The 20700-nt window shown below is 43.5% G+C and overlaps 1 protein-coding gene across 1 annotated transcript in view; it reads right to left on the reverse strand.

Moving 5' to 3' along the window:
* LOC137332864 (adapter SH3BGRL-like) overlaps positions 1–20388 on the reverse strand; it is a 75961-nt gene extending 55573 nt beyond the window's left edge. The window contains exon 1 of the mRNA XM_067996842.1: positions 20229–20388. Within this exon, the coding sequence (XP_067852943.1) occupies positions 20229–20273 (45 nt within the window). The 5' untranslated portion in view covers positions 20274–20388. The remainder of the gene's footprint in view (positions 1–20228) is intronic.
* Positions 20389–20700: the final 312 nt, after the last annotated feature.

Raw genomic sequence — 20700 nt, forward strand, 5'->3', positions numbered from 1 at the left:
GTGATGATAAAATGGGACCCTTAATTAAATCTTATTTCAGTTGAATTTGGTTTTGAACCATGATGAATGAAAGTGCTGAAGGTGATTTGATGCTTTCTGCAACGTGAAGCAAAAAAGGTTTTTTATTATCTCAACACGTCTGTAGCAGGGTATATTTGGAATTTACAGGTGGACGTGGCCTTAAAACCATGTACCTTCATGAACTGTTGCAGGCTAAATTTAAGATTCTAGCTCTGTAAATCGTCATATTTAAACAGAATCTTCACTAATACCACCTTCTGTATAGCACTGTAGAGTTAGGGATAGCTTTGTGCTGTACACTCAAGTCCACGAGAAACTGGTTTGCAACTGGTTTGACTGTTTAAATCAAATCAAGGTCCAGCAGTTTTAAGTTTAAAATTCCCCCCACTATCCTCCACCCCGACCCTCACCCCCCTCTATCCTCCAGCCCTGACCCTCAACCCCCTCTATCCTCCAGCCCTGACCCTCAACCCCCTCTATCCTCCAGCCCTGACCCTCAACCCCCTCTATCCTCCAGCCCTGACCCTCAACCCCCTCTATCCTCCAGCCCTGACCCTCAATCCCCTCTATCCTCCAGCCCTGACCCTCAACCCCCTCTATCCTCCAGCCCTGACCCTCACCCCCCTCTATCCTCCAGCCCTGACCCTCATCCCCCCTCTATCCTCCACCCCTGACCTTAATCCCCTCACTATCCTCCACCCCTGACCCTTTCCCCCCCACTATCCTCCACCCCTGACCCTTTCCCCCCACTATCCTCCACCCCTGACCCTTTCCCCCCCACTATCCTCCACCCTTGACCCTCACCCCCCCTCTATCCTCCATCCCTGACCCTCACCCCCCCTCTATCCTCCATCCCTGACCCTTTCCCCCCCACTATCCTCCACCCTTGACCCTCACCCCCCCTCTATCCTCCATCCCTGACCCTCACCCCCCCTCTATCCTCCATCCCTGACCCTTTCCCCCCCACTATCCTCCACCCTTGACCCTCACCCCCCCTCTATCCTCCATCCCTGACCCTTTCCCCCCCTCTATCCTCCACCCCTGACCCTAATCCCCTCACTATCCTCCATCCCTGACCCTTTCCCCCCCACTATCCTCCACCCTTGACCCTCACCCCCCTCTATCCTCCACCCCTGACCCTAATCCCCTCACTATCCTCTACCCCTGACCCTTTCCCCCCACTATCCTCCACCCCTGACCCTAATCCCCTCACTATCCTCTACCCCTGACCCTTTCCCCCCACTATTCTCCTCCCCACCCTCTGCCCCCTCACTATCCTCCACCCTCCGCCCCCTCACTATCCTCCACCCTCCACCCCCTCACTATCCTCCACCCCTGACCCTCACGCCTCCACTATCCTCTACCACTGACCTTTCCCACCTCACTATCCTCTACCCCTGACCTTTCCCCCTCACTATCCTCCACCCCTGACCCTCACCCCCCCCACTATCCTCCACCCCTGACCCTCACCCCCCCCACTATCCTCCACCCCTGACCCTCACCCCCCCATTATCCTCTACCCCTGACCTTTCCCCCCTCACTATCCTCCACCCCTGACCCTCACCCCCCCACTATCCTCCACCCCTGACCCTCACCCCCCCACTATCCTCTACCCTTGACCTTTCCCCCCCACTATCCTCCACCCTTGACCCTCCCTGTCTTCTGCTCTGCCATCTTACATCAAGAACCACACTCCAGATAATCCATAAGGGGATGCCACAGGAGATCAGTTGTAACCAGACGCTAATACGCTGGAGCGCTCACAGCTTATCAAAATCAATTTGTATCTTTGGAATATTTACAATAATGATGAGTTACACAGCCAGAAACCAAAACAGCTCATGGCAATTTATTAAATGTTCTCAGAGGTATGAGTGGAGCAGGAGGGGCTGAGGGGAGAGGGAAGAAATCCTATCCCCAACAACTGAATCAGTTAAACAAACAAAAAACAACTCGTTAAAAATATATACTCAATGGGCAGTCAGATTTTCTTTCATTATTTGTTACATTTCAGCCGGTTACACGTGACACTTGTGGTACACTAGTCCTTGTACACTGGAATCTGTGATGTACCAAGCCTGCATTCTCAGCTGGTTTAAGCGTAAAAGACATTTGTTGTACATTAGTCCTTGCACACTGTAAGCTGTGGCACTCTCCATTCCCTTCCCATGTTTTTTGAGGTGACTACAACAAGCCAGGGCTGGCTCATAATTTCTAAGAAACCAACAGCAAATACAGAATTTTAAGACTGTTGACCTGTACGTACAGGAAGTCCAATCTATGCAATTAGTTCTACACAGTGAATGTGAGTCTGAAAGCTTCATAGAATTGATTCAGTGTCCTTTCTGCAATGTCAGTCTTGGCTCTGTGGTACTACTCTCTCCATTGAGTCAGAAGATCGTGGGTTCAAGACCCACTCCAGAGATTTGAGCACATAATCCAGACTGACCCTCCAGTGCAGTACTGAGGGAGCGCTGCACTGTCGGAGGTGCCGTCTTTCGGATGAGACTTTAAACTGAGGCCCTATCTGCCCTCCTAGGTGGGTGTAAAGTATCCCATGACATTCTTCAAAGAAGAGCTGGGGAGTTTTCTTGGTGTCCTGGCCAAGATTTTTCCCTCAACCAACATCACTAAAACAGATTATCTCATTGCTGTTTGTGGGAGCTTGCTGTGCTTAAATTGGCTGCCACATTTCTCACATTATATCAGAACATAAGAAAAAGGAGCAAGTGTAGGCCATATGGCCCCTTGAGCCTGCTCCGCCATTCAATAAGATGGCTGATTTTCTACCTCAACTCCACTTTCCCACCCTATCCCTATATCCTTTGATTCTCTAAAAATCTATCGATCTCAGCCTTGAATATACTCAACGACTGAGCATCCACAGCCCTCTGGGGTAGAGAATTCCAAAGATTCACAACTCTCTGAATGAAGAAATTTTTCCTCATCTCGGTCCTAAATGGCCGAACCCTTATCCTGAGACTATGTCCCCTAGTTCTAGACTCTCCAGCCAGGGGAAACAGCCTCTCAGCATCTACCCTGTCAAGCCCTCTAAGAATTTTATACGTTTCAATGAGATCACCTTTCATTCTTCTAAACTCCAGAGAATATAGGCCCATTCTACTCAATCTCCTCTCATAGGAAAATCCTCTCATCCCAGGAATCAATCTAGTGAACCTTCGTTGCACCCCCTCTAAGGCAAGTATATCCTTCCTTAGGTAAGGAGACCAAAACTGTACACAGTACTCCAGGTGTGATCTCACCAGAGCCCTATATAACTGCAGCAAGACTTCCTTACTCTTATATTCCAACCCCCTTGCAATAAAGGTTAGCATACCATTTGCCTTCCTAATTGCTCGTTGTACCTGCATGTTAACTTTCTGTGATTCGTGTACAAGGACACCTAAATTCCTCTGAATACCAACATTTCTTAGTCACTCACCTTTTAAAAAACATTCTGCTTTTCTATTCTTCCTACCAAAGTGGATAATTTCACATTTCCCCACGTTATAATCCATCTGCCACCTTCTCGCCCACTCACTTAACCTGTCTATATCCCTTTGCAGACTCTGTGTCCTCCTCACAGCTTACTTTCCCACCGAGATTTGTATCGTCAGCAAACTTGGATACATTACACTCGCTCCCCTCATCTAAGTCATTGATATATATTGTAAACAGCTGAGGCCCAAGCACTGATCCTTGCAGCACCCCACTAGTAACAGCCTGCTAACCTGAAAATGACCTGTTTATTCCTACTCTCTGTTTTCTGTCCGTTAACCAATCCTCAATCCATGCTAATAAATTACCCCCAATCCCATGAGCCCTAATCCTGTGTTACCTCTTGTGTGGCACCTTATCGAATGTCTTTTGAAAATCCAAATATACTACATCCCCTGGTTTCCCCTTTATCTACCCTGCTAGTTGCACCTTCAAAAAACTCTAATAGATTTGTCAAACATGATTTCCCTTTCATACAACCGTGTTGACTTTGCCCAATCATATTGTGATTTTCTATGTACCCTGTTACTACGTCCTTAATAGATTCTAGCCTCTTCCCTACTTCTGGTGTCAGGCTAACTGGCCTATCGTTCCCTGTCCCCTCTCTCCTTGAACAGTGGGGTTACATTTGCTACCTTCCAATCCACAGGGACCATTTTAGAATCTAGGGAATTCTGGAAAATCAAAAACCAATGCAACCACTATCTCTGCAGCCACCTCTTTTAAAACCTTAGGCCACAGGTCCAGGGGATTTGTCAGCTTTTAGTCCCATTAATTTCTCCAGTACTTTATCTTTACTAATCTTAATTACTTCAAGTTCCTCACTCTCATTAGACCCTTGGTTCCCCATTATTTCTGGTATTTTTTTGTGTCTTCTACTGTGTTTAACGTCTCTGCCATTTCCTTATACCCCGTTATAATTTCTCCTGTCTCTGCCTCTAAGGGACCCACGTTTATTTTTGCTAATCTCTTCCTTTTTATACACTTGTTTAGAAGCTCTTACAATCTGTTTGTATATTTTTTGCTAGTTTATTCTCATATTCAATTTTCTCCCTCTTTACCAATTTTTTGGTCATCCTTTGCTGATTTCTAAAACCCTCCCAATCCTCAGGCTTACTACTCTTTTTGGCAACATTGTAAGCCTCTTTTAATCTAACACAATCCTTAACCACCCTAGTTAGCCACGGTTGGAGTTTTCCCATGGAATTTTTATTCCTCAGGGGAATGTGTATTCATTGAGAATTATGAATTATTTCTTTAAATGTTCGTCATTGCTTATCTACTGTCATATCTTTTAATTTAATTTCCCAATCTACCCTTAGCCAACTCACCCCTCATACCTACGTAATTGGCTTTGTTTAAATTTAAGCCCCTAGTTTTGGACTTAACTACATCACTCTCAAATTCAATATGAAATTCTATCATATTATGATCCCTCTTCCCCAGAGGATCCTTAACTATAAAGATTACTAATTAACTCTGTCTCGTTACATCATAATAGATCTAAAATAGCCTGTTCCTGAGTTAGTTCCTCGAAATATTGTTCTAGAAAACTGCCTTGAATGCATTCCATGAACTCTTCCTCCAAACTACTTTTGCCAATTTGATTTGCCCTGTCTATATGAAGATTAAAGTCCCCCACGATTATTGCTTTGCCCTTGTTACATGCTCCTCTAATTTCCTGATTTATACTCTATCCAACACTATAACTACTGTTCGGGGGCCTGTAAACTACTCCCACCAGTGTTTTCTGCCCCTTGTTATTTCTTAGCTCCACCCATACTGATTCTACTTCCTGATTTTCTGAGCCAACATCCTTTCTCACTACTGTCTTTATCTCATCCTATATCATCAGGGCTCCCCCCCACCCCACTACCATCTCATTTTCCATTTTGCCTATCTTTTCTAAAAGTCAAGTACCCTAGAATTTTTAATTCCCAACCTTGCAACCACATCTCAGTAATGGCTACTAGATTAAACCCATTTATCTCTATTTGTGCCATTAATTCATCTATCTTGTTGCGAATGCTTCATGCATTCAAATACAGTGCCTTTAATTTAACTTTTTACTATTTTTCCCTGACATTACCTTAGTCACCAATGCCCTATTACCTTTGTTAAACTCTCTGACACACTCTGCTTGTTTTCACCCAAATCGCTACTCTGCTCCACAGCCTTGACTTTTCTCTTTAGACTTATAAATTTACCCTTACCTGAAGCCTATAACAGTGACTACACTTTACAGCCAATGAAATACATCTAAAGTGCTTTGAGGTGTCCTGAGGTCATGAAAGGTGCTATTTAAATGTAAGTCTTTCTTTTTTTCATACATGGGCTGTATTGCTGCAACATAGCATGTCCCCTTCACTATGGAACTGCTTTTCCCACACTGTTTAAATACCTATCAGAAGCTGATGTAATTTAGTAAAAATCACATTTGAGACTGCTAATATTTACAGTGCCACTGCGAGACACAAGGTGTTGGTTCTTCCCTTTTTGATCTATGCACAGTCAACATTACCGCCCACATCTCTTGCTTTCCACTGATATCGAGCTTTAATATCACACAGTGCATTGTAACTGAACATTTGGTTCAGAGTCTGACAACAACAGCTGCAACGAGCAGGTAACTTTCCCAATCAGCAAGTGTCTACCCTTCTTACATTCACAGCCCTTCTCTCCCTCTCCCACTCCTAGCAACCTCCAGTGACTGTCATGGGAGGAAAAAGCATGGTAAGTGTAGCATTGCTGAGGGGAACCGGTGACTTTGGACCTATGGTTCCCAAAGCTTTCCACCAATGGTGGGTTTTCCTCGTCTCGTGTCTGAGTTTGTTGTAGACTCACTGATTGCCATGATTAGTGAACAACCCCATTATTGTTACATCATGCGACTACACAAGGTGAACAACATAAACCTTGGGCTTTTTTTGTCTAGCAATTCCTATGTCCCTACAAGGACACCATATTTAAGAATTTCAAGAAGCAAGAGACTATAATTACTATTCATGGCCATCTCATATAACACATAAACAATTGGTTTGTTACAAGTTACTTTTTTAAATATTAAGGTTGCTCCGGGTCCCGAGGCCTGCTTTTTGGAGTTACCAATATAAAAGTGATTGGACCTTTGAAGTACACTGTAAAACTGCAGTCCATGTGTCCTGCCAAGGGAGGGAGCTCTAGTAACAAAACCCACCATGTTGCATTACTCAAGCTCTTGTGAAATGTTTCAGGCATTCAAGATTTTGACAGTCAAGTCCTGGCCAACCACATCCATAACATAATTTTCCATCCCTTAATAAGAAGGAGAACAGGACTAAGAGAAACAAGCTTTTGGATAACTGCCAGGAAAGAGTTTGAAGTATCCTCACAACATTTATGCCTTAGCATGCTCACAAACCTTCTGCAGTACAGGCCATAATGTAATGAACTGTGTGCAAGATGGCTCTGTGGACTGAAACCAACATTTCATAGAACAGCCTCAGAGAAATCGGGAAGGCAACTTATGTCCTTGAAAGAACAGGAAATAAAATGAGACTACGCTGACCAAGTGTGATTAGGTATCCCCTCAGTAGTCCAAAGGTCATGGGCTCAAGCCCCAATCCAGAGATTTGATCACCTAATCCAGGCTGACACTCCACTGCAATACTGAGGGAGTGCTGCACTATCTGATGTGACGTTAAACCAAGACCCCGTCTGCCCTCTCAGGTAGATGTAAAAGACCCCACTGCACTATTCGAAGAAAAGCAGCAGCGTACTCCCAGTGTCCTGACCGGCATTTATCCCTCAACCCACATCACTAAAACAGATTATCTAGTCATTATCACATTGCTGTTTGTGGGATCTTACTGTGCGCAAATTGGCTGCCGCATTTCCTACAGTACAACAGTGACTACACTTCTAAAGGGCTTCATTGCTGTAAAGCACTTTGAGTTGAATTTGTTGAGAAACAGGTCTGCGCATAAGCACATTTGGGGGGTGGGGGGATGGTTGCTGTTGGGAGGAAAAGAAGAGGCTTGCTGTGAGTTGAGACTCTGAAAATTATTGAGATTCTTAAAAGCCAGATATGTGGCATGGAGTGTAACCCCGTTTGTGTACAGATAAAAGCAGATGATATTGCTAACCAACAGAGAAGAAAAATAATATTGTTCGGAGTAAAGGTAGGAATGCAGACGTAATAAAAGACTTAAATACAGATAAGAAGCTGTTGAAAGATAAGCTTAAATACTTCTATGCAAACACAAGGAACATAGCACTCCTTATGCAAGAGTGTCTCAGAGCACTTCACAAGGTGGAAACAAAGCAGAAAAAGGAAGAATTTGGGGGCAAAGGACCAAAGATACAATTAAAGCTGCCTTTTTAGAAGACAGGGATAAAGGGGGCAAAGTGAAGTGGTTTTGGGTGAGAATTCCAAACGGCTAGTCAGTGCGTTCAGTAACTGAATGATTGGCCTCTTATGGTGCAAAAGAGAGAGGAGTAGGAAACAAGAAGTATTCTACAGTTAGAAGAGCAGAGGAAATGAGACATATGGCTGGAGAAGATTGCACAGGGTGGAACAAGGGTGTGGACAGATGTGAGATCAGGGTCATGAACTTGATTCACTAGGGTACAGGTGATCAGGGGCTTTGCAAACACAGGATTGATAGGTGGTCAGGGTTTTGTGTGGGAGAGAACAGGGCTTATAAAATTCTGACGGTTGGACGCCAGTGAGGAGAACATTTTGAAAAGTCAATCCAACAGACCTACATTAAAGTTTCAGCAGCTGTGAAAGAGAGATGGGCAATGTTCCAGAGGTAAGAAGCTCAGCTCAGAGTGGGACATGGTGAACAACACAGCAACCAAAGAGGTTGAAGGAGTCAGAGCCAGAGACACGCAAGGAGAAAAGCAAAAAAAGGACAGCTTAATGGCACTCTTGCCTCTGAATTGGAACATTGAGGATAAATGTTGGCCACTGTAGGATCTTATCCTGGAATATTCCTTTCGCCCATTGAAGAGAACAACTTTCACAACACTATCTACATCTGTGGTTTTCAAATTGGGGCCCACAGACCATTTTGGAAAGCCCATGAGGTCCTAATGTGAAATCTGGACTTATTAAATCAATGCACCTGCGATCTCAACATTGGCACAGTGTTTCTGCAGTGATAGTGCTGTCTGCCTGCTGGCGGTTTTTAGAACAAGGGTCCTGCAGGAGTTGTGTCAATGTTTGCCCACAGAGGAAAGTTTGAAAATTATTAGTCTGTACATACAAGTTTCAGTGAGCCACAGGATCAGCAAGACCTTGGATCTTGCTAGATTCTGCTAGCATTGCTAATAAGACTACAATCACACAATGCCTTTTAACAGTTCAACCTTTGTCCTGTGTCACACCCGTTTCACTCTGGTCGAATTCCAATGACATATCACAACTATAACTGCTGATTTCTTAGGCCTTGTTCAGGAGAACATACACTCAATTAAAAAAAAAATCACCAGATACTGGTTCAATTGTTGGGTTACTTTGCAAGACAAATCAACAGCTGCCTGATAAAGTATAAATCCACAGCAATACAATAGCTTCTCAACAGCAATGCAAATTACACTTGCAGTATTTGCACAGGGGTTGAGTCCCTGAGCAAAGGAACCTGGTGTATTTGAATACCGCATACCATATGTGCACATATTACTTCCATAGCTTAGAGCCTAGACAGCTGAAGGCACGGCCGCCAATGGCACACAGAGGGAAGCAACCTCTCTGGTTGGAATGAATGTAATGAGATGTGACATTGGTAATGGGCTCTCAGATTTAAACCTCTAGATACACAAAGCAAAAGGAAAGAAAACAAGGCCAGGAAGAAATTACAGCGATGGGGAGCGGTGAGGTACGGCAATAGCAGCAGCAACTCTGAAACAGCACTCATTAGGGTTACCACCCCACCAGGATTGTCCTGGAGTCTCCAGGAATTGAAGATTAATTTCTTGGTCACTGCTGCGAGCAACTTGGAAGAAAAATCATTGGGGTATTAAAAAAATTGTGTATTTTCCTTGAGCACTTTTGTTTATTAGTCAGATTTTTTTAAATTGGAGATGGAAAAAAAGGTTGCTTGACTGGTCGGACGGTTGGGGGCAGGAGGTCATGTGATACATCCATCCCGAGCTGGCAACCCTATTGCTCATGCTTACACATACCAATAGTGAAGAGTGCAAAGTTTGAGTCACAACATTACCACACTGTGAGATAAATTCCAGACCAGACTGGAATGTGTTAACATCTTTTTAGCAAATTTTCTCCACGCCAATTGTATAGAATTAAATATAAAACAAGAACGTTATAAGATGCCCCATATATACTTTGCTACAGCATGCATTGTATACAAGCTTCGTTACACGATGCAACGTATAGAGAACCATCGAAGTTTACAATGTCGAAGGAGGTCATTCAGCCCATCATGTCTGTGCAAGCTCTTTGTAGAACTATCCAAAATAAAGCTCACTGCCCACTCTCTTCGCCTAGGCCATGTGTCTTCTTCTGCTTCAAATATTTACTCAATTTTCTTTCCAAAGATGTAATAGTCTCTCCCTCAACCACTCCCTGTGGCAAAGCATTCTGTGTTCCAACACCTTCTGTGTAAAGAATTTTCTCCTAATTTCTCTCTTCCCTGTGGCAATTTTAGATTGATGGCCCCTCGTCCCTGTTTTCCCAATCAGAGGAAATAGTCATTCCCTATTCACTATCAAAAATCTTCAACATTTTTTTTAAAACCTCTAATAAATCCCATCTTAGCCTTCTCTGCTCCAGTGGAAATAGTCCCAGTATCTCAAGTCTCTCCTTATAACTATAGTTTTCCATCCCCAGCATCATCCTGCTTTATGGCTTTAATGTCATTTTTTATAATGGAACATCCAATACTGCATACAGTGCTCTTAACTGTGGCCTAACCAGTGTTTTGTATACATTTATCATCATTTCTTTACTCTTGTACTCTATGTCTTTATTTATAATCCCAAAATACTGCTGGCCTTTGTTTAAAGGCTTTACCTACCTGCACTCACACTTTCAGGGAATTATGTATTTGAACCCCTGGGTCTCTCTGTTCATCCATGCCCTTCAGTGTCTCTCCATTGAGCATACACTCCCATCCCTTGTCTTTCCTCCCAAAATGTAATCTACCTTAAATGTTGATAGGGTGAAATGAAGTAGGATTGGAGGAGGCTCGTGTGGAGCATAAACACCGGCATGGATCAGTTGGGCCGAATGGCCTGTTTCTGTGCTGTACATTCTATGAAATCTATGTAAATTGCATCTGCCACCTGTCTGTCCATTCCACTAATCTGTCCAGGTACTCCTGAAGATTTTTGCAGTTTTTCTCATTGTTTACAAAACCTCCTACTTGTGTTTGTCAGCAGTTTTTAACATGGCGCTCCCAAGTCCAAATCATCCATTGGGATGCGAATCTTTGGAATTCTCTACCCCAGAGGGCTGTGGATGCTCAGTCGTTGAGTATATTCAAGATTGAGATCAATAGCTATTTGGACTCTAAGGGAATCAAGGGATATGGGGACAGGGCAGGAAAGTGGAGTTGAGGTAGAAGATCATAGAATCATAGAATCATAGAAGTTACAACATGGAAACAGGCCCTTCGGCCCAACATGTCCATGTCGCCCAGTTTATACCACTAAGCTAGTCCCAATTGCCTGCACTTGGCCCATATCCCTCTATACCCATCTTACCCATGTAACTGTCCAAATGCTTTTTAAAAGACAAAATTGTACCCGCCTCTACTACTGCCTCTGGCAGCTCGTTCCAGACACTCACCACCCTTTGAGTGAAAAAATTGCCCCTCTGGACCCTTTTGTATCTCTCCCCTCTCACCTTAAATCTATGCCCCCTCGTTATAGACTCCCCTACCTTTGGGAAAAGATTTTGACTATCGACCTTATCTATGCCCCTCATTATTTTATAGACTTCTATAAGATCACCCCTTAACCTCCTACTCTCCAGGGAAAAAAGTCCCAGTCTGTCTAACCTCTCCCTGTAAGTCAAACCATCAAGTCCCGGTAGCATCCTAGTAAATCTTTTCTGCACTCTTTCTAGTTTAATAATATCCTTTCTATAATAGGGTGACCAGAACTGTACACAGTACTCCAAGTGTGGCCTCACCAATGCCCTGTACAACTTCAACAAGACATCCCAACTCCTGCATTCAATGTTCTGACCAATGAAACCAAGCATGCCGAATGCCTTCTTCACCACCCTATCCACCTGTGACTCCACTTTCAAGGAGCTATGAATCTGTACTCCTAGATCTCTTTGTTCTATAACTCTCCCCAACGCCCTACCATTAACCGAGTAGGTCCTGGCCTGATTCGATCTACCAAAATGCATCACCTCACATTTATCTAAATTAAACTCCATCTGCCATTCATCGGCCCACTGGCCCAATTGATCAAGATCCCGTTGCAATCCCAGATAACCTTCTTCACTGTCCACAATGCCACCAATCTTGGTGTCATCTGCAAACTTACTAACCATGCCTCCTAAATTCTCATCCAAATCATTAATATAAATAACAAATAACAGCGGACCCAGCACCGATCCCTGAGGCACACCGCTGGACACAGGCATCCAGTTTGAAAAACAACCCTCTACAACCACCCTCTGTCTTCTGTCGTCAAGCCAATTTTGTATCCAATTGGCTACCTCACCTTGGATCCCATGAGATTTAACCTTATGTAACAACCTACCATGCGGTACCTTGTCAAATGCTTTGCTGAAGTCCATGTAGACCACGTCTACTGCACAGCCCTCATCTATCTTCTTGGTTACCCCTTCAAAAAACTCAATCAAATTCGTGAGACATGATTTTCCTCTCACAAAACCATGCTGACTGTTCCTAATTAGTCCCTGCCTCTCCAAATGCCTGTAGATCCTATCCCTCAGAATACCCTCTAACAACTTACCCACTACAGATGTCAGGCTCACTGGTCTGTAGTTCCCGGGCTTTTCCCTGCCGCCCTTCTTAAACAAAGGCACAACATTTGCTACCCTCCAATCTTCAGGCACCTCACCTGTAGTTGTCGATGATTCAAATATCTCTGCTAGGGCACCCGCAATTTCCTCCCTAACCTCCCATAACGTCCTGGGATACATTTCATCAGGTCCCGGAGATTTATCTACCTTGATGCGCGTTAAGACTTCCAGCACCTCCCTCTCTGTAATATGTACACTCCTCAAGACATCACTATTTATTTCCCCAAGTTCCCTAACATCCATGCCTTTCTCAACCGTAAATACCGATGTGAAATATTCATTCAGGATCTCACCCATTTCTTGTGGTTCCGCACATAGATGACCTTGTTGATCCTTAAGAGGCCCTACTCTCTCCCTAGTTACCCTTTTGCCCTTTATGTATTTGTAGAAGCTCTTTGGATTCACCTTTGCCTGATCTGCCAAAGCAATCTCATATCCCCTTTTTGCCCTCCTGATTTCTCTCTTAATTCTACTCCGGCAATCTCTATACTCTTCAAGGGATCCACTTGATCCCAGCTGCCTATGCATGTCATATGCCTCCTTCTTCTTTTTGACTAGTGCCTCAATCTCCCGAGTCATCCAAGGTTCCCTACTTCTACCAGCCTTGCCCTTCACTTTATAAGGAAGGGCAAGGCTGGTAGATCAGCCATGATCTTATTGAATGGTGGAGCAGGCTTGAGGGGCCGCATGGCCTACTCCTGCTCCTATTTCTTATGTTCTTATAAACACTCAGAACAAAACACTTCCAATCCTTCTCCAATCTGAGCAACACCCAGGCACTCGAATTCCTTATTTCCCACCTGTTAACTAACTTTCCATCCATGCTGCTACATTTCCCCTTATACCATAAGCTTGAATTTTTCTAACAAGCCTCTTTTGAGATATTTTATCAAATGTCTTCCAGGAATCCACATATACTACTTCTACTGCATTCCCTTCATCTATCCAATCAATTAGTCACCTCTTCAAAAAAAGTTCGATTAAACTTGTAAAATACAACTTGCCTTAAACAAATTTGTGCTGGAGGTCCATTATTAACCCACGCATTTTTAAATGCTTATTGATTTTATCCCAAATTTTAGATTCTAAAGGGGGTTATTTTAACTAACTCGTCAGGCTGGAAACCCAGGGGATCGGGTGGAACACTGATTTGACTTCAGTGGAGAGTGAAATCAGGGCAGGGTGTAAAACCAGCGTTGCACCCGATCCTGTCAGTTTCCCAATGGAGGGGTCATGTTAAAATTGAGCCCGAAGAGTTTGCCCACAACTGACATCGCATTAACTAGTCTATAATTACCCAGTTTATCCTTGTTCTCCCTTCTTGAACAAAGATGACACAAAGGCTACTTTCCAGTCGCTCAGCACAAGGCTTTGTTACAGAATGCAATGTACATATGGACAAAATTTTGTATAGGCTGCACTTTATATTCAAAACTGTTACAAGTTGCACTGCAAATATGAAGTTCAGTTAAAAGATCTAATGTGTACACAAAGCTTCATTATGGGATGCATGGTAGAAACAAAGCTTGGCTATAGGATATATTATTTATCTTAAGCTTCATTTCTGGATTCACCATATACAAAGCTTCATTATAAAATGCATTGTACATATAAGGCTTCGCCTTAGGAGGCATCATGGGTGATTTTAGGAGGTAACTGCGGGTGCGTTGGGGGCTCCGAAAATCGCGGAAATCCTATTCGGGTTCGGAAGCCGATGTCCGAGTTTCCCAGGGACCCACCTGTGTGTGCGCGGGCGACCCAAAAACGGAAGTCCTGCCGGCAATTAAAGCCGGCGGGATGACAGTTAAAGAGCCAAATGGACCTCTTTGAGGTACTTAAGGCACTTTACCTGTGACAGATTAAGTACTGAGAAAGATTTTTAACTTACCTGGGTGGCTGGCCCACCGCTTCTGATTCACGCCTGGTGAAATCAGACATGAAGGGCCGGATCAGAGAACAAGAAGCTAAGTAAATTAAATTTTAAAAACCATGGAAGGAAGTGAAAACTCGAAATGAACCTAACTTTGCACCCTGCTCCGATGTCTCCCTCTTCAATGTCCCTCTCCCCCTCGATCTTCCCCTCTCCCCCCCCCCCCCCCGATCTTCCCCTCTCCCCCCCCCCCCTCGATCTTCCCCTCTTCCCCGCCCCTCCCCAGTCTTCCAGTGCAGTGCTGGATCTTCCACTCTCTCCCCCCGATCTTCCATTCTAGCGCCAGATGACGTCTCACTCTCTCTCTTTCCCGCACACACCCTCCCACCCCCTCGAGCGCATCGGAAACGGTAAGTTTTGTTCATGAGGGTTTGCCACGCGCACCTTCACCTTCACCACCCCCGCTGCCAACCCGCCACCATTGTAAAATCGAGCCCATTGTATATGTAAGGCCTCAGAAACACATCCATTCAACGTTTCCTTTCACAGCCTTTCAACATTGCTTAGTGGCTTTCAAATAAACCTAAGCACAAAATGAGAACAGCTCAACTTCAGCTGTATTTTTAGAACCCAATAAGACCTGGGTAACATAAAAATAAGCAGCCCATGTCATATAAAAATAAAAATCTACTTTTCCCTCTGCACCACAGATGTTCTGTACATTGTGGAGCTGGTTATCTTACTGCTTCTCTTTAACATGTTTTCAAAACTTAAGTTGTTCGAAGGTCTTTAACTGGTAAGCACGGTGATTAAATAAATCTCAAGGGTTGAGCGAACCTATGAACAGTGGCTCGTTCATTATCGACAGCTACTCCTCCCTCTCTCACAAAAACCCCGCTGTCTCCGAACTCAAGTCTGCTGTCCCCTCCTCCCACTGGTCAGTGCAGTTAGGAAGGCAGAGCGTTCCCAAGTACTCCGGAGATTTCAAACCAGTCCCGCACGTAGCTCAGTAACATCAGCTTCATCCTGGAATGTGTGTGAATACATCAGTGGCAGTCCCACAAGTAACCTCCCCTTATCTCTCCACCCGGCCCCCAACCCCACACACCCCGTCTCACTGTGAGAAAATCCACTCTCTGTGAAACACCAGCAGCAGTCATCCAAAGTTAGCGGGGGGGGAAAGAGATGGATAATTCACAACTGGTCGCAAAACTCTGATGAAAGGGGAGGCGCAGCACAGTCATGTAAACGATTATTTTAAAATCTGTTTAAAGAAAACAGACTGACCTCCTGCAGCATACCAAATGGTGAAGAATGACCACTCGGAGTACTTTTAAACCACTTTGCGCTAATTTTAGCTTTTCTACAAAATCAGATCGGTCACGTTTTAACTAGCCTCTGAACTGGCCAAGTGGTTGTCATTCTGGGAACCCTCCCCCTGTTCTAACTTACAACAAAGCAAGTCAAGGAATAGCGAAAGTAGGGAAATCCAATGAGCCCCTAGTTTCCAGGGGCATGTTGTGCAATTTCATAAATTTACAAAAGTAACGTACAGTTGGACGTACTTTTGAGTTCAACTTGTTGCCACTGCACCTATCTATAGTACATATCTGATCTATGGAACCCGAAACTGCTCGATGCTGACAGTGGGTGTTAAAAAGCAATACATCCAATCACAAATAATTTTTTTAAAAGGGGGAATGAAAAAACAATATTCAGCTCATCCAGGGTGTCCCATCAGTTAGTTCCTTAATTCAGCATCTACAATCAATCATCATCGTCATCATCATCTCTGTCCATTAGTGTCAAGCTAGTATTCCGACATTCCTATTTGCCCAGTGTTTTTGTCCATCCTCCCTCTTCTACCATCATGGCACAAAAGGTGTGGGAAGTTGGATCATTTACCTTGTGTTTATTGTTGCCTCCTGGAACTCCGATTAATTGCCTTTGGGGGGAATCAGAGAGGAATTTTCCAGAATCCTTTTCCCCCCATGAATTGGCCTAATGTTCTTTTTTAATCTGTTCTTTTTGCCTCTCCCAGGAGATTACATGACTGCTGGTGGGTGGGGCACTGTGGGTGCTGATGTTTAATTAAAAATGTAACTGTATGGGACAGACTCCGTGGGCCAGCTGATATTTTCCTGTCCATCATTTTTGTATGTGCATATATTTCCAGCCACCTTGCCCCTCCCTACACTCTGGAACTCTCTTCCAAAGCCCCAACCCCTTGCTAAATCTCACCCGCCTTCAAACCTACCTCTTTGACTACACTTTCAGCTATCTCCTTTTATCCTCCCTCTTTACTCCTGCTCTAATTCAACCCACATCTGTGAAGTACTTTAAAATCACTATATAAATGCAAATTTGTTGTACTGACCTATTCAACTCCTTCTTAATAATCACTGTGTTTGATGACAGTCTGTTCCACATGTTAAGTGTGAAGATACTCCTTAAATTACAATTAGCTCATTGTTCCCTTAGCTTATAATCATGTTCTCTTGTTCTCTTTTCCTCATATTCAGAAAGTACTTGGCCACAGTCACCCTAAGGTACTTTGTCTATCAATTTGCCATGTCTGGAAACAACAGATACATAATGGTACAATTATATCATGGCATTAACTATCATGTTTGCACTAAAAAAATATTCCGTTTGTCAAGAGCACCATATCCCAGTGGCTCATCCTGCATTAGGTTCTCCATCTACAGGGAAACCATTTTTTGAGCAGGCTGTCAGAAAGCATGACAATACCCAACTGATAGACTTGGATCATCTCCCTCACTCCGCCAACCCCCAATTTTCTTCCATGCAACGAGAGCACATTGAAATCCTTTAACTTTTCTTCGTATCACAACATTCTAACATCACAAATCATCCTTGTTGGCCCACCTTTGACTCTTCCCACTACCTTCTTTTGCAGCAAGGGTAATCTGGATATAATGTAGTCTCACAAATGCTTCATCGTATCACTTCCTTAGACTGTGTCCTATCAAGCTACTTGCACACACAAACATTCCAGCTCCCTTGACTAATCACTAACATGCAATAAGAGTGAACTTGGATTTATATGGTGCCCTTCATATTTTCAGGACTTCCCAAAGCACCTCACAGCCAATGAAGTACTTTTGAAGGAATGTCACTTGTTATGCAGGCAAATGTGGCAGCCAATTTGCACACAGCAAGGTCCCACAAACAGCAATCAGATAATCTGTTTTAATTATGTTGCTTGAGGGATAAATATTGGGCTGGGACACTAGGAGAACTCCAATGCTCTTCTTCAATTAGCGCCATGAGATCTTCTACATCACAGAGTCTTGTTTAATGTCTCGTCTGAAACATTACCCAGCACTTCCAGCAATGCAGCACTCCCTCCTTACTGCACTGATAATGTCAGCCTAGATTATGTGCTCAGGTTTCTGGAGTGGGTCGTAAGTGAGTGTGCTATCACTGACCAAAGGCTGACATCAGCAATTCACTTTAGTTCAACCTGCTTTAGTTGCATCTAATTTTGTTTTTCTTCAAGTGTTTGAGAACCAAACAACTACCAAGATCAACTTTGAGAGGCATCTTCGTCCTGACCCAGCTAATTTAGTAATAAGTCCTTCCTTCATTCTTCATGTTATTTCTTAGCACCATTATATGTTATTCTGCTTCATGTTAGCTGCCTAGGCCTTAAGCTCTGGAATTCCCTCCCTAAACCTTTCCACCTCTCTCTCCTCCTTTAAGACATTACTTAAAATCTACCTTTGTGACCAAGACCTGTCCTAATATTTCCTTATGTGGCTCAGTGTCAAATTTTGTTTGATTACGTTCCTGTGAAGCGCCTTGGGATGTTTTACTACATTAGAGACGCTGTATAAATGCAAGTTGTAGTTGTAGATGCAACACTGCTTTGTGGAGCTATTTATCAGTATTGGTAGCAATCTCACCACTGAGTCAGGTCGTCACAGGTTCAAGCCCCATTCCAGAGACTTGAGCACATAATCCAAGCTGAAACTCCAGTTCAGTACTGAGGGAGTGCTGCACTGTTGGGAGATATCATCTTTCAGATGAGACATTAATGAAAGATCCCATGGCACTATTCGAAGAAGAGCAGGGGAGTTCTCCCAGTGTCCTGGCCAGCATTCATCCCTCAACCCACATCACTAAAACACATTATCTGGTCATTATCACACTGCGGTTTGTGGGACCTTGCTGTGTGGAAAATTGGCTGCCGCATTTCCCTATGTTACAACAGTGACTGCACTTCAAAAGAACTTAATTGACAGTAAAGTGCAGTGGGACGTCCTGAAGTCGTGAAAGGTGTGATATAAATACAAGTTTGTTCTTTCTTTCTTTTCACCATGACAAAGCTAAAATGCTACTATAACTGCGGCAACAGGGAAGTTTAAATGAGGATAATGTTACATAAAATGAACAAGCTGACTTCAGACTTATTTTTACCTTCATAAATAGATTACCCAAATTGCAAATGAGTCCCATCTGGAGCTGAGGTCTGACTTCTGACCCGTGAAAACCTAAACCTAAAGGCCTGAAAAGCTGCAGGGGTAGAGTGTAACTTTATCGCAGCAAACACACACTGCCCATATGTCCTGGTCTCTGAGGGCATAGGCAGCACAAAGCCATTACAGCTCTTAGCCAGCAAGGCTTTATCAACTGGTTCTTCCATTTTGTAAAACAATACCACGTCACACAATTAATTCCTCAAAGCTGTGCTTCTTGTTTTTGCAAATTTCTAGAGGCCAAAAGGCCTTACCAGAGATTGGATTCAAAACATTTCTGGTAATCAAAGTTAAATTTCAATTGCAATTAAGCATTTTTGGCTGCCTCGACTGGAAGCTCAAAATAGTGGAAAACCAGCACAAACTATAGTCAAGTACAATGATTGTAAAATGGGGCACTGTAGCTACTTGAACTGCTTAGGGTATGGGTAGATATTTAAACCATTACATTACTTTTTAATCACAATACGCTGTACTTTCCATTCCTGTACAACTCTGCAAAAAAATTGGACATTTTTTAAAAAATCAGGTCTCCTACCAGGGATGCACAAAATGATGGGAGTGATCGGCACATATGTTCCACAGCCACTGAAGTTTGTTTTAATGCCATTATTGCATCCTGCGAGCTCAGCTCATCGCGAAGCCACTGTTCAAACCCACACCTCCGAGCCTCGGGCAACTAGGCCTGGCTTCAGGGGTAAAACTGGTTTCTACTGCGCTAGCAGCGAAGTGGTGGAGTTTGGAAATTTACATGGAAATCCGCAAGCCTGCCGAATCCAAAAACGTGGGCAATCCTATTTAACAATGACACGCTCTGAAAACCAGCCTACCGAGAATCGTCGATCAGTGCCATTTAAACCCCCCAGCCTCGGTTATATTGGCGGAAAGGCAGGGAACGAACTGCATCAACATGAACCTTGTCCACTTTTTCTTTTAATTCTTGTGACTTCCAAATGCAACGTCGGTTCAGCAATAAAACCAAAGCCACACGCGGCTGGTCCAATGCTCTTTCGAGACTGCCCGAGCAACTTGTCATCAGACAATAACAAAAAAAAACACATTTACAGGTTACAACACCCTCAAATTCCCAAAATTAAAACTACCGCTCTGCTGCTTGAACGGTAACAGACTAAAGTCAGTTTCACTTGTTAATACTTCCCCAAACTTAAAATAATCCATCTGCTGGGAGGGAGGAAATGAAATTCGTTTCTAAGTTGTTTTTCTTTTAAATGTTTCAGTTTTTTCTCTGTACTGAGTGAAGGATAGTTTGTAACTAATATATATATATCTATGTGTGTGTGTGTGTGTGTATACAATATATTCTTACCGCTTTAGAGCCAGAGGAGGATGCGATGAAAACTTTAATCACCATGGTTCAAACCGAATGGATTACGTGCGGCGGTGGAATGTCAGCAATCCAGCGGCCGGCAGCAGGAGAAGCAGAAGCAAGAACCTGAACTCTGCTGCTCAGTGCGGAAACAGCAAGGTTCAAGTAACATTTCTCAAACATTAAATGCTCAAATCCCGAGCAGCAACGCGAGATCATCGAATCTTAGAAACATCAGAGTCTTGGAAAATTAGAATCGTAAAAATATAGAAACTTAGAATCAGAATCATGGACACGGATATTAGTAGAAACTGCGAATCATAGCATTTTAAATCTTAGAATCATAGAAACGTAGAATCTTAGAGTTATGGAAACTTAGAATCACAGATGCTTAAAATCATAGAATTTTGAATCTTACAATCATAGAATCATAGGAGCTTAGAATCATACAAAATTAGAATCATAGAATTTT

The sequence above is a fragment of the Heptranchias perlo genome, chromosome 15 (assembly GCF_035084215.1).
Source record: "Heptranchias perlo isolate sHepPer1 chromosome 15, sHepPer1.hap1, whole genome shotgun sequence".
Taxonomy (NCBI): Eukaryota; Metazoa; Chordata; class Chondrichthyes; order Hexanchiformes; family Hexanchidae; genus Heptranchias; species Heptranchias perlo.